This window comes from Mangifera indica, chromosome 1, assembly GCF_011075055.1.
Source record: "Mangifera indica cultivar Alphonso chromosome 1, CATAS_Mindica_2.1, whole genome shotgun sequence".
NCBI classification, from domain to species: Eukaryota; Viridiplantae; Streptophyta; class Magnoliopsida; order Sapindales; family Anacardiaceae; genus Mangifera; species Mangifera indica.
This window is the reverse complement of record NC_058137.1, coordinates 17,311,582-17,325,450: the sequence shown is the minus strand read 5'-3', so window position 1 is coordinate 17,325,450 and position 13,869 is coordinate 17,311,582. Positions and strand designations below refer to the sequence as shown.

The following is a 13,869-nucleotide window of genomic DNA, read 5'->3' as shown; positions in this document are numbered from 1 at the left end:
TAGACGAGAATGCAGCTGCTATTTTAATTAATATCCTTGGATTTGGTCTCATTTAATAAATATTTTTCTTTCTTTTTTGGGTAACGATAACTATTTTTATTCTGATCTTACAATTTCCTTGTATCCAAGGGACCAAAAGAAACGGAAACTAACCTTGCTCATAACTCCGTCAGTCTTACTGATATCCTTAACAACTTAAGCGCCAAAACTCAAACCAATAGAATTCTCATATTTAGTCTTGATGATCCATGTCAACAGTCTAAACTCACATCACAAGCGTCCAATCACGTCGAGAAAACACAACTTACGCCTTTTCACGCCGTCGGATATTGCACAGAGAAAGCACACGGATCCCTTATCCTGACCGTCCAATCTTTTTTTTGTCAACTACCTTCTCCTTATATGTACCCTTTACCCTTCATCATTTTGCCTTTAGAGATCCGGAGCAACGGCTAGAGAGATAAGGTTTTGAAGATCTGAAGATTCAAGGTATGTGGTTTTGTATTTGAAGATTCGAGAATTAGGTTTTTTCATGTGTCGAAGCTAGTTGGTATCGATTTGTCGATGTCTGCTCTGAGGTTTTTGACTTAGGGTTTGGGAATTTCGTGTTTTCTCATGAAAATAGGGCTTTTTTTTTCCTCTTGAATTCGAATGCAATCTCTTATTTGCCAAGCAGTTTGTAAAATAGCGTGAAATTTGAATACAGTTTTGGGTATTTTACACGGAACGATTTTAACTCTTGCATTGTTCTTTGATACAGAAAACTCAATGTCTTTAAGTTCTTGTGTTGTTAAATTTCCGACTTTTGATCTGCAAAATCTCACCTTTACACGATTTTGGTTATTTTAATAGATGGCGCGTACTAAACAAACTGCTCGTAAATCAACTGGAGGAAAGGCTCCAAGGAAGCAACTCGCTACCAAGGTTAGTATTGGCTGTCATTACAGTTTGTTTGTTTTCGAAGCCGTAATTTTGCTATGTGTCGCTTATGTTTTGTTGCATATTAGGCTGCCCGTAAGTCTGCTCCAACCACTGGTGGAGTTAAGAAGCCCCATCGCTACCGTCCTGGAACTGTAGCTCTTCGGTATGTTTGCTGAATACGTGTTTGTACATAACTGAAAATTTATGGCTTAAAAGGCTTTTGGTCTGAGTTGCGTGCATTGCTGCAGTGAAATTCGCAAGTACCAGAAGAGCACTGAGTTGCTTATCAGGAAGCTGCCCTTCCAGAGGCTAGTCCGTGAAATTGCCCAGGATTTCAAGGTTTGCCAACATTTAATTTTCATTTACTGGTTATGTTTTGCTTTTTTATCTTTCAGAATGTGTAGTTGTACTCATGGTATTCATTTGTGGTTTTGTTGGCAGACTGATCTGCGATTCCAGAGCCATGCGGTCCTGGCCCTGCAGGAGGCGGCTGAGGCCTACCTTGTCGGTCTGTTTGAGGACACTAACCTCTGCGCTATTCACGCTAAGCGTGTTACCATTATGCCCAAGGATATTCAGCTGGCTAGGAGGATTCGTGGTGAGCGTGCTTAAGCAATGCTGCGGCCATGGGTATGGTGGTGTGCTATTTTGTTAACTTCTTTCGAAGACAATGGCTTAGGCGGCTAGGGTAGATAGATAGGCTTTGTGGTTGTAGTTGTTATTAGGCTTATGGATGTGAACCTTTTGGGTGATTGTTACTATTGTTGGATATGTGGGGAATTTGAATTTGTTCTATTACTGTTCTTTTATGTTGTGCTGGATAATATACCTGTTGCCACGCTTGTGGTGTTGAACATCTATTATTGCATAATCTAATCTAAGTATAGCTTCTTATTCTCTGCGTGTTTTGGAATTGATTCAATTTTCTGTGCCACATTGCGGTTGATTTAATTAAATGTCATTCTGGAAATTGTATTGCCTTCTTTCGCTTTAAGTAAAGTATGCGACACAAAGATTTAATATCAAGACAAGAAGCAAAGGCTTAGCCATTGATCCATGAGAAAGTTATACGCTTCTTGATTATGAATTTTGACCCCTCGAGGGGTGTTGATTTGATTCTCGTTAGCCTTATTGTCAACTCGATTGAGGTTTCTGTATCTGCACTTTGATCTTGTAGCCCGGTTTTGTTTCAAGGGTTTGAAAACCAGAACCATTCAAGTTATCCAGTTAGATATGGTACAAAACAGAGTTTGGTAACTGCTCTATGGTCTTCATGGCAAAGCTGTTGGATTATACCTGGATTTTTGCATAGCATAGCATTTTCTGCCATCTTCCACCAGTTCTGTTACTGTTCTTTCGGAGCTGCTCTCTGAGTTATTTTTCAGAGATCAAAGCATCCACAAGGAAATTCCCTGCCTCATTTCTTGCTACTCAGTTTCTGCCTCAAGTTTCAGAATTCCCTTGACGACAACTGCGGTCTGTTTCTTCATCTCCACAGCAATCAAGTGATCTGCCTGCATTTTATGTTTGGAACCTGCTGTTCAACTACCCTGGTTTCTGCCTCTGTCATGGTCTACTGGAAAGCTGCAGTGCAAGCCTTCGTTGATGGAAACTACACTTGGCCCAGCAAGTGGCATAACAACTCTAGCTCCACAATCCTGATTATTGGCCTTGAAGTCAACTGTTATTCTCATCACAGTATGTCCACGAAAGACCATCCAAAGATACTAACGGTTGCCTGTGTTTATGTTTGGCTAAATCCTTCGCAGATTTTTGGATAGTTGGAAAGGCCTGTGCTCTCTCTTTTGTGTTTAAAGATTAGTTTGTTTAGGTTAATCTTGATTCTTCTCTTGAATCCTATCATACTTTTAAGAGAAGATGATTTAAGTAGTTGGCTTTTGCATACCTTATCTAGATTTAAGTTTTGTGTTGACCTCTTTTTGAATAGGTTGAGTTTAGTTTGTATCGAATCTTTTTTAGTGTCATTTTTATTTTCTGTTAATATATATATTTAATTACCAAAAAAAAAAAAATCTAAAAGCTCATCCAAATTGATTAAATTGATAACTAGACTTATATCCACTAGTTTTACTATTCTTTTAGATTTTTTTTAAAAATTCATTATTAAAATTTGAAACTAAAACTTCGTTAGTTAATTTTCAATACATATACTATTAAAATAAGTGTTTTATATATTTAATAATAAATTAAATAAAATTATTTAAATAATTATATTTAAATAATTAATTGGTCTAATAATTAGCTAGATGGACGGTCCCTTTTATGAGATTAATTTTCATTCTAACTATGAAAAGGGTTATCGAAGTAAATGCCCTCCCGAACATAATGTTAAGCAAAAAAGCCTCATGTCATCCTAAGCAAAAATGCACCTTTTTCAAAAGTTTGAGTAACAATGTCCAATTTTTTTTAAAATGCCAATAATACCCTTTATCACTTCTATATAAACTTTCACTCTCATTCCTTCCTCACACCATTCAAAATTTCATTTTTCACTCAATATCTAGCATTGTAGGTTTGTTCGAGAGGAAGAAAATTCATGCTTCTTTGTTTGAATCGAAAAAAATTGATCCGTGATAATAAGGTATTTATACAAATCTTAATCTAAGATATAATTTATTCGTTAAATCAAATCTGCATATTTTAGCAATGTAATGACATATGGGGCATTTAGATATTTGATAATATATGAGGTGGTTATAAAAATATTGAGAAAATTTGGGGGCATTTTGATTTTAGATAATGTATAAAGGTGTTAAATAAAAAATGTTAGAAAATATAAGGGCATTTCGTGATTTAACGATGTATAAGGTGGTAAAAAAATGTTAGATAAATATAAGAGATTTTAAAATTAGACAAAATATGAAAGTAATAAATAAAATACGTCAAAATTGAGGGGGCCTTGCGATATTATAAGAATATCAAGTTTGTATATGTTAGGAAAATATAGAGACATTTTGATTTTTGTTAATATATATGAAAATGTTAAATGAAATATCATACACATATGTGAGATATTTTGAAATTAGACAAAATATGAGAGAGGTAAATGAAATAAGCCAAAATTGCGGGGGGAAAGGGGTGCATTTAGATATTATAAGAATATTAAGTTCGTAAATGTTAAAAAAAATATAGGGGGCATTTTAATCTTTGATAATATACGAAGGGATTAAATGAAATATAAAAAAAAAATAGGGGCTATTTTGAAACCAGATAAAATATGAGGGTGGTAAAAAAGCCAAAATTAGCGGGGCATTTAGATATTATAAGAATATCAAGTTTGTGTATGTTAGAAAAATATAGAGGGTATTTTGATAGTTGATAATATATCAAAAAGTTAAATGAAATCCAAGAAAATTATAGGGGTATTTTGAAATTAGATAAAATATGAGGTTGCTAAAATCGAGAAGGGTGCTAAAGATGATTGGGGATCTGACATACCCGTGTGGTGTAGCAACCACAGGTAATCCTAAAGGCATTCTAGTTTTTCTTAGTTTTTAAATAAAATGATTAATGAATTCAAGGGTACACGCTTGTGTATGAAGACAAACACAATTGTTTATAGTCAGTAGAAGTTAATAAGTAGATCAGATTGTGATCGTAGTGAAACAAGAAGTTGTCTTGTGCAATTAGACACAACCATGTATGGTCCACACACACCTGTATATCGCGTCTTGAAGATAAAAACAAAATGTGATCAACCTTATTTTTCTCATATTTGTTTTGCTTTCTAGCTGCTTAAAAGTGAGAGAGTGTGAAAGAGAAGTCTGTGGTTGCTTGAAGAGTTGTCACCAATCATCAGAATCATAATTACTGTGAAAATGTCCTTTGTCGATGAAATCCAAGTAAATGGAATGACTTCCCTTACTTGATCATGATTTTTACAATGCCTTTTTCTATTAAATACACAATCTAGGGTGATTTAGATGTGATCATGAATAGAACAAGTTATAAGTATGCTTAGTTTTTGAATTGTATGATGAATATATGTTTTGACTTGAAAGGTCTTATTTTTAGATTTGATGCCATGAGATTTTGTGTATGTGTATTATGGTTAAAAAGATAGTAAAAATAATATGTATAAGATGCTTAGAGACTACTGTTGTGTATTGTCTATGTGTGTATCATCGAGATCATAATAAAAAAGGTGTAGAAACCCTAAGGTACAATTTCTAGATTGTGACACATGACCGTATATTGCCTCATACATGCCCTTGTGTCGTTCCAGAATTTTGAAAACTCAAGGATCCTGTGCTTGTTTTGAGGGGAGAAATATACGGTTGTGTGGTATGAGACATACACTTGTGGAATGCTTTCCAAAAGTGGGCGACGTGCATCAGAGGACATGTAGTTCATACACATACATCTAAGTACACATGAGTGTGTCTAGTTACCTCCCCATGTGCATTTGCTCTATACATGACCATGTGTTGAGTATCATATGCTCGTGTATATGATTCAGGAGGTACACAGGTGTGGGTTGAGAAGCACACGACCGTGTACCTTTAGACAAAGTCAAAAGAAGATTATAGCCTTAGGCTATAAGCAAAAAAAATGAGAGTTATATAAGAAGAATAATAAACTAATAGAAGATAAAAAATTTAAGAAAGATATAAATGGAGTACTTGACTATGTAGACAACGACACGAACTCAAATCGAATTGAATTCGAGTTGAAAAGTTAATAACCTTAAGGCTAGTGTCACACAACTAGATAGTCACCAACTATATATGTAAGTGACGATATTTGTGAAAGTAATAGGGTTGGATACTTATGATATGCATCATACTCTTGGTACCAAGGTACATATGTAATACCCTCAGGTACGTTTCAGGGGCATTTGTGTCTTTTGGTCCTACTTTGAGACATTTCTAGTTTTAAATTTATATGTTGAAATGTATGTGTGTGTGTTATATACAAAGCAATTACAAAGAAAAACAAAGATATATATATATATATATATATATATTAAAAAGTATGTAAATATATATATAAAGAGAGAAAAGTCAAAAAAAGGTAACTTTTACCTTTTTTCCATCATTCTCCTGTCTCTTCCAGAAAAAGACAGTTTTCTTCCTTTTTTAGCTATGTTTTTGAAGAAAAGTGAATGATTCGGAAGGGTTTTGGAAGATAAATAAAGTAGGAAAAAAGAGGAAACACTTTGAAACCTTGGAAACCAAAAGATCTCCTTCTTTTTCCTTTACCTATGTTTATATATATTGGATGCATGTTATATGAATATGTTAGTGTGTTTTGGTGTTGATTTAAGTGGTTTTGCTGATAAAGGAAGCAAAACAAAGAGGAGGAAACCAACTTCCAAATATTGGCTCGAAACAAGGTAAAGGGTATTATCCTTGATATGTTTCATGTTTTATGCTTTTGGTTCCTTTGATCTATATTATAAATGATGATTTTGAAGTTGATAAATGTTGTTTTGCCATTTGGGGTATCTATGTGTGTGATTTTGTTGATGGCAGAGAGTTGGGTAATATTTACAATTTTACCATTGAATTCGTCCCACATTTTGGCTATATTATCTGATGTATTATGAGTGCTATTATAGCTTTTTAGAAAGATTTTTGAATTCTCTTTTCAATGATATATAACTTGTATGAATTAGAAACCGTTTGGTCTATTAAATTGCATGAACAAAAAAACTATCTTACTAATAAACAGTGAAGATAGTTTTTTGCCATTGAATTCATCCCACATTTTGGCTGCCTTATCTGATGAATCATAAGTGTTATTATAGCTTGTTAGAAATATCTTTGAATCCTCTTTCCAATGATATATAGCTTGTATGAATTAGAGATCACTTGAGCTGTTAAATATTGTATGAACCAAAATGACTACTTTACCAAATAAATAGTGAAGACAATTTTTTTACCACTGATTTCATCTCACGTTTTGACTGTCTTATCTAGTGAATCATGAGTGTTATTATAGCTTGTTGAAATTGAATCATCTTTTCAACGATATATAACTTGTATGAATTAGAAACCATTGGGACTATTAAATTGTATGAAAAAGAAAGCTGCCCTATCATATAAACAGTCCCATGAACAATATTTTTCAGTTTTTAGAAAGAAAGAAAGAAAGAAAAGGAGGAGAAAAAGGAAAGGAAGAAAGAAAGAAAAGAAAGGAAAGGAAAGAAAGGAGAGAAAATGAAAAGAAGAAAAAAAGAAAGAAAAGCAAGAGAAGGAATTTAGGGCTCAATATTCAGGGGTTGTCCCAAGAGTATGATCTGGTGAGTTATGGATAGTTTTAGATGGAAGCAAGATTAGTAAAATATATTTCACGCATGCATGCTATGAACTATGAGAGGGCACTATAAACTACACCACTTGCAGTAGGGCACGTCTGTAGTAGGACATAGACCCCTAGTAGGGTTCACTCGCAGTAGAACATGCTCGTAGTAGAGCTCAATTCAGATTCAAAAATAGTGTAGTGAGAGAAAGGAAGAGAGCTCAAGCTTAAAAAAGTGCCAAATCTCTATAGACAACTTCTAAAAAGTATCAAATAGATACCAATGGGACAAAATATGACCCAAATAGCAAAGAATAAACTAGATTATCTTCTCGATTTTTCATAGAGGTTATGATGTGAGATTGAGTCCCGAGAGTGAGTTAGAATAGTAAAGGAGAAAGTTTACTTAATTCTTTCCCCTTACTGAGTGTTCTTATCTCTTACTTCCTTTTTTTTCATGATTACAAGTATAAGTGATCGAGGTAGCTGCGAGGTAGGGTCAGGTCAGCGAAGATAGATCTGGTTGGTGCAGGTTATATCTGGTTTATATTACATACATATAGTCGCATGTTCTTGTTGATTGTTTACCTTTTTGAGATGATTGTATAGTTGTATATGATTACTCCATGTTTTTAGATGCTTTCATCTTTTGTTCGCTTCCAAATTTTCACTTTTCTTAGAATAATTTCTAAACACTTTTAGTGATGTGTTCATTTTAAAGTATTTTAAAAGAAAAAAAATAGATGTTCTGGATATTAATTTGTAACATTTCTCCTTCAGTGGTTAGTACTTCTGAGGAGAGATGTTATAACATATCCATCCAATACAGTTCAGGTGTGCATAATAAGGATGTGGCTTTTAGATATTCCTCACTTGATTAGCGAGATGTACCACATATGTACTTGAGATAGGGGCCATCTCTAGATGGTTAGTCTACAGTTCTGATCAGCTTATGTGGTAAAAGAAGGAGCACGTTTTATACTTATGATCATGTATTAAAGTTTTTAAATAGTCTAATTATGTATGTCTCTTTTGGTATGTTCCTATTAGGGGTATTATATTGAGAAAAGTGTTACATTTATGGTACCAGAGCATGATCTTGATACCTAAAAAGGTAAAATGTTCTGTGTTTGAAAAAAAAAAAAATACATATAGAGTTAAGTAAGAAAGTAGCCCCTTGTGTAGTGTTGATCGCTCCCACATACCTATCGCTATAAGTATAATATACCTACTTTCAGATTAAAAGTTATATATGGATAAAGGTTATTATGATTTCAGGATGAGGAAATCTAGGAAATTGATCAGAGATACCCTAAAAGTCCTTAGTCAGGAGAAGAGTTATACCCTCTATTGATAATGTTGCTATTCATCAGATTGTGGAGGAGGTTTTGAGGTAGAACAAAGATGTGTCAGCCAGTATGAGGCATCCAACCCAAGCCCTATTGATGCTAGAGTAACATTCAAAAATAGAGAAACCTTCCCAGTAGAATAAAGGAATGCAGAAGCATCTTAAGCAGAGATTGGAGGTAGCAGCAAAGGATAGACATATCTTATTTACAACCTATCTAGTTGTCATTAACCCTAGATTTCAAAGGTAGTGTAGTGCCATGAGGGTTGCCAGCTAAAGAATGGCTAAAGACGATGAAGGATGTCATGAGGATCTACTTGATGATAGATGCTAATAATATCCAGTATGCCTGTCTTCTACTGAAAGATAATGCTAAGGTTTGGTAGTAAACATTATGTGGGACTTATTAAGTTTCATAGATGTCATAGGTAGATTTCAGATAGACTCTTAAATGAAAGTATGTTTCAGCTGATGTCATGTATGTGAAGGCCTAAGAGTTCCTTTATCTAAGGTAGAAGAACATGTCGGTTAGGGAGTTTTAACTAAGTTGAACTCGTTGGCTAAGTATGCTCTTGACATGACTAGTTTGAGAGAGATAAGCTGGATATGTTCATGGAGGTTAAGGCTAGATATAGCCAAATATGTGATGATAGGATATAATCCTCCCAAGACTTTTTCAAAGGCCTTCGATCAAGCCTTAAGATTTGAGGCCATAAGACAATGCATGATAAGGATAGAGAGTTGTCAGAGGAGCCTATATCACCGACCTAGGTGTAAAGGCAAAGTTAACTGACTATTAGTGGCAATTGAGATGGAGGTAACAGTGATGGTCTTAACAGAGACATCAGAGGCAAAAAACCCTTCCAGCCTAAGAATAAGAAGAATTAGAAGGGTAAAAAACAGAGAAAATATGAGTAGCCTAGACATGATGATTCCTTTGCATGTTATAGATATGACAGAGGCACATCGATAAATGTTTGGCTAGACAACGGGTGTGCTATAGATTTAAGCAGCTAGGATACTTTGTCAAGTAATGCATAACCCTAATAGTAATGCTAACCTTAACAGAGTAGACAGTTGAGGGTGAATAGGCCTTTATATTCAAAGCTACTCAAACTTAAGAGGATGCTAGCTCTATAGCTGTGACGGGTCAGTTACTATTTCATACTTGTCCTTTATTTGCTTTAATTGACTTCGATGACATGCATTGTTTTCTTGTTAAAGACATAGTTGAGAGATTAGGACTAAAGCTTTCAGTTATTCCCTAGATCAAAATAGAGATGCCGGATAGAGATCAGGCTCATAGTAGTCTAATGTTACTAAAGGAGATAATCTTCTAGAGAAACCATGCAATGGCTGTAAACCTAATAATCATAGACACGTTAAACTTTGATGTGATATTAGGCATGGATTTCCTTAGCTAATACAAAGTTATAAAAAGACTTCAAGAAAAAGAAAGTTAGATTCAATATGGATGATGGTGACTAGTTCACATTTGGGGAGGGTTGAATACTTAGCATGATGATTAACAGCATTAAGGCTAATAAGATGCTAAGTAAAAAATGTATGACATATTTGGTGCACGTGGTTCAGAAATCAACAGACATAGTTTTAGATATAAAAGATACTTTATTGGTGCAAGGGTTTTTAGATGTATTCTTTGATAGCCTTCCAAGGTTAGCATCAGAAAGGGAGATAGAGTTTAACATTGAGTTAGCCCCAAGAACAACACCAATTTCTAAAGCTTCCTATAGAATGACCCTAATCAAATTGTAGAAACTGAAGAAACCATTATACAAGTTACTAGATTGTGGCTTCATCAGACCGAATCACTTATCATGAGGTACACCAATCTTCTTTGTAAGGAAAAAAGATAGATCGATGAAGATGTGCATTAACTATAAGGAGTTGAATAAAGCTACAGTGAAGAATAAGTACCCAATCCTGAGAATTGATGATTAATTTGATCAGCTTAAGAATGTTTCAGTGTTTTCTAAAATGGATATGAGGTCAGGGTATTACCAAGTCAGAGTAGTAGAGTATCACATTAACCAATACCTCGATAGTATTTATGGCCTTCATGAACAAGGTGTTCTAGGATTATTTGGATAAGGTCTTGGTGGTGTTCATCAAAGACATCTTGGTCTACTTCAGAACTTAAAAGGAGTATGAGTAGCACTTGAGATTTGTGTTTTAGAGACTGAGAGAGAGGCAATTGTTTGCAAAGTTCTTTAAATATGAATTTTGGCTAGATAAAGTGGCATTTTTAGGTCATATGGTTTCAACAGATGACATATCAATGAACCCTAAAAAACTCAAGGCAAAATTAGAGTAGTAAAGGCCGAAGACAATTGAGAAGGTAAGAAGTTTCATAGGATTGGCAAGCTACTACAAACGCTTTGTTAAAGAATTTGCCAAGTTAACTCGACCCCTCACAGAGTTAACACACATAGAGATTCCTTTCAGATGGTTAGAGGATTGTGAACATAGTTTCCAAAAATTGAAAAAGAGATTGACCTTAGCTCCTATATTTACCTTGGTAGATGAGGGCAAGGACTATGATTTATACACAAATGCCTCACATCAGGGTTTAGGAATAGTACTGATGCAAAAAGGGAAGGTGATAGCTCATGTTTCCCGTTAGTTAAAAGAGTATGAGACCAGATATCCTACTCCTGATCTTGAGTTAGCAGTAATGGTGTTTGTACTTAAGATTTGGCAACAATACCTATATGGGGTGGAGAGTAACATCTATATGGATCACAAAAGCCTCAAATATTTCTTCACTAAAAAAGAACTGAATATAAGATAAAGATGGTGTTTGGAGTTGGTGAAGAACTATGACTGTGAGATTAAATACCACATCAGTAAAACCAATATAGTTATAGATGCCTTTAGTAGGAATGTGTTCCTATTACAGATTATCGTTCACTATGAATTACATCAAAAGTTGGAAAGAGCAGATTAAGATTATTACTGGGTAATTGACAAGTTTCTAGATCTAGTCGATCTTTTTGGATGAGATCTATGTAGTATAAAATTCAGATGAGAAATTTCTACAAATTAGATAGAAGATGATTGGAAATGTTAAGATTGAGTTCAGTATGGTAGAAGACATTATGAGATTTTGAGGAAGAATATGTGTTCTCTAAGAGCAAAGTTTGAGAGATAAGATCTTAGCAGAGGAACACAATTTCCTCTACACGACCCATCTTAGGAGTGTAAAAATGTATTAGGATGTAAGAAAGATGATTTGGTGGTAAAGAATAAAGAAAGACATTGCAAACTTTGTGGCTAAGTGTTTTGTGTGTTAGCAAGTTTAGACTGAACATCAGAAGTCATCTGGACTTTTGTAGCCCTTTGCTATTCCTAAGTGGAAGTGGGAATACATATCGATAGATTTCATGGCTAGATTGTCGAGGGTCAGAGGTGGCTATAATGCATTATGGGTCATAGTTTATCAGTTGACCAAGTCGGTATATTTCATAGTCGTTAGAGACACCACGAGTACAGATCAGTTGGGTCAAATCTATGTGAAAGAGATTATTAGACTTCATGAAATACCTAAAACGATAGTATCAAATCAAGATACCAAATTTGTCTCAACATTTTGGTAGAGTACGTAAAAGTCCTTGGGTATGAGATTGACATTCAACATAACATATCATCCCCAAACTGATGGATAGATTGAGAAAGTCAACTAGGTGATCGAAGACATGTTGAACGCTTATTGTCTAGATAGAGAAATGAGTTAGATAGATGTGTTGCCATTGATGGAGTTTGTTTACAATAATAATTACCAGACAACCATTAAGATAGCTCATTTTGAGGCTCTATATGACAAAAGATGTAGATCACCATTACATTAGGATGAGATAAGACAAAAAGATGTCTTAGCTCAATCATTGGGACATGAGCTAACCCAGAAATGATTGAGGTTGTGAGAATAATCAAAGAGAGAATGAGACAAGCTTAAGACCGTTAGAAAAGTTATGCAAATTAGAGGGACGTGATCTTGAGTTTTAGGTAGGTGATAAGGTGTTCGTCAAAGTAGCCCCTTATAGGCATGTTATGAGATTGGGTAAGAAAAACAAGTTAGCATTGAGATTTATAGGACCCTTTGAGGTATTAAAGCACTTACGTAAGGTTGCCCATCAGCTTGTGCTACCAACAAGCATGGATCATATTTATAACATGTTCCATGTATCGCTGTTACACAAGTGTATCAGTAATGCCATCCATGTGCTCAGTGTTAAGGATGTCAAGCTTGAGGGCAATCTGATTTACGAAGAGTGGCCGATTTGGATACTAGACAAGGGAGTTAAGGAGCTCAAACGTAAGTAGATTCCCTCGGTAAAAGTTTTTTAAAGGAATCACCGAGTTAAGAAGGTTACATGAGAGATTGAGTATGATATGCAATAGAGATTCCTATATCTGTTCAAGTAAATTTCGAGGATGAAATTCATATTAGAAGGAGGATTGCAGCACCCAAAGGCATTTAAGTCTTTCTTAGTTTTTAAATATGATGATTAGTGAATTCAAGGGTACACACCTATGTATGGAGGTATACATGATCGCGTATAGTCAGCAAAAGTCAATAAGTGGATCAGATTGTTATCGCGATAAAACATAAAGTTACCTTAGTTGTGTAACTAGACATAAGACCATGTATGGTCAGTATACGCTTGTATATTGTATCCTAGAGATAAAAATAAAATGCGATCAATCCTAATTTTCTACATTCATTTTGCTTCTTAGCTGTTTAAAAGTGAGAAAATGTGAGAGAGGAGTCTATGGTTGCCTGAAGAGTCACCACCGATCACCAAAATTATAATTGTCGTGCAAGGGAGACTTTATTGGCGGAATCTAAATAAGTGGAATGGCTTCCCTTGCTTGATCACGATTTTTACTATGCCTTTTTCTATTAAATACATAATCTAGGGTGATTTAGATGTGATTATGAATAAAACAAGTTATAAGCATGCTTAGTTTTTGAATTGTATAATAAATATGTTTTGGCTTGAAAAATCTTGTTTTTAGATTTGATGAGATTTTGTGTCTGTGTTATGGTTAAAAAATATAGTAAAAATAATGCCTAGGATGCTTAAAGACTATTGTTGTGTACTGTTTGTGTGTGTATCACTGAGATCGTAATAAAAAAGGTGTAAAAATCCTAGGGTGTGATTTCTAGATCATAACACATGATCGTGTATGGCCTCATACATGCCTATATGTCGTTCTAGAATTTTGAAAACTCGAGGATCCCACACTTATTCAAAGAGGAGAAATGTACGGTCGTGTGGTATGAGACACACGCCCGTGTATAGCTTTCCAAA

At 34.7% G+C, this 13,869-nt stretch overlaps 1 protein-coding gene across 1 annotated transcript; it reads left to right on the top strand.

Moving 5' to 3' along the window:
• Positions 1–341: 341 nt before the first annotated feature.
• On the top strand, positions 342–1,818 carry LOC123225090 (histone H3.3). The gene is made up of 5 exons (XM_044648953.1): positions 342–489; positions 853–924; positions 1,008–1,084; positions 1,170–1,260; positions 1,363–1,818. The coding sequence occupies exons 2-5, from the start codon at positions 853–855 to the stop codon at positions 1,531–1,533; spliced, it is 411 nt and encodes a 136-aa protein (XP_044504888.1). The 5' UTR covers positions 342–489; the 3' UTR covers positions 1,534–1,818.
• Positions 1,819–13,869: the final 12,051 nt, after the last annotated feature.

Bases quoted from the DNA above. Each gene is read 5' to 3' on its own strand.
- LOC123225090 (XM_044648953.1), top strand. From the start codon at position 853: ATGGCGCGTACTAAACAAACTGCTCGTAAATCAACTGGAGGAAAGGCT. The intron at 925-1,007 runs GTTAGTATTGGC...GTTGCATATTAG, and splicing joins GGAAGCAACTCGCTACCAAG to GCTGCCCGTAAGTCTGCTCC. The intron at 1,261-1,362 runs GTTTGCCAACAT...TTTTGTTGGCAG, and splicing joins AAATTGCCCAGGATTTCAAG to ACTGATCTGCGATTCCAGAG.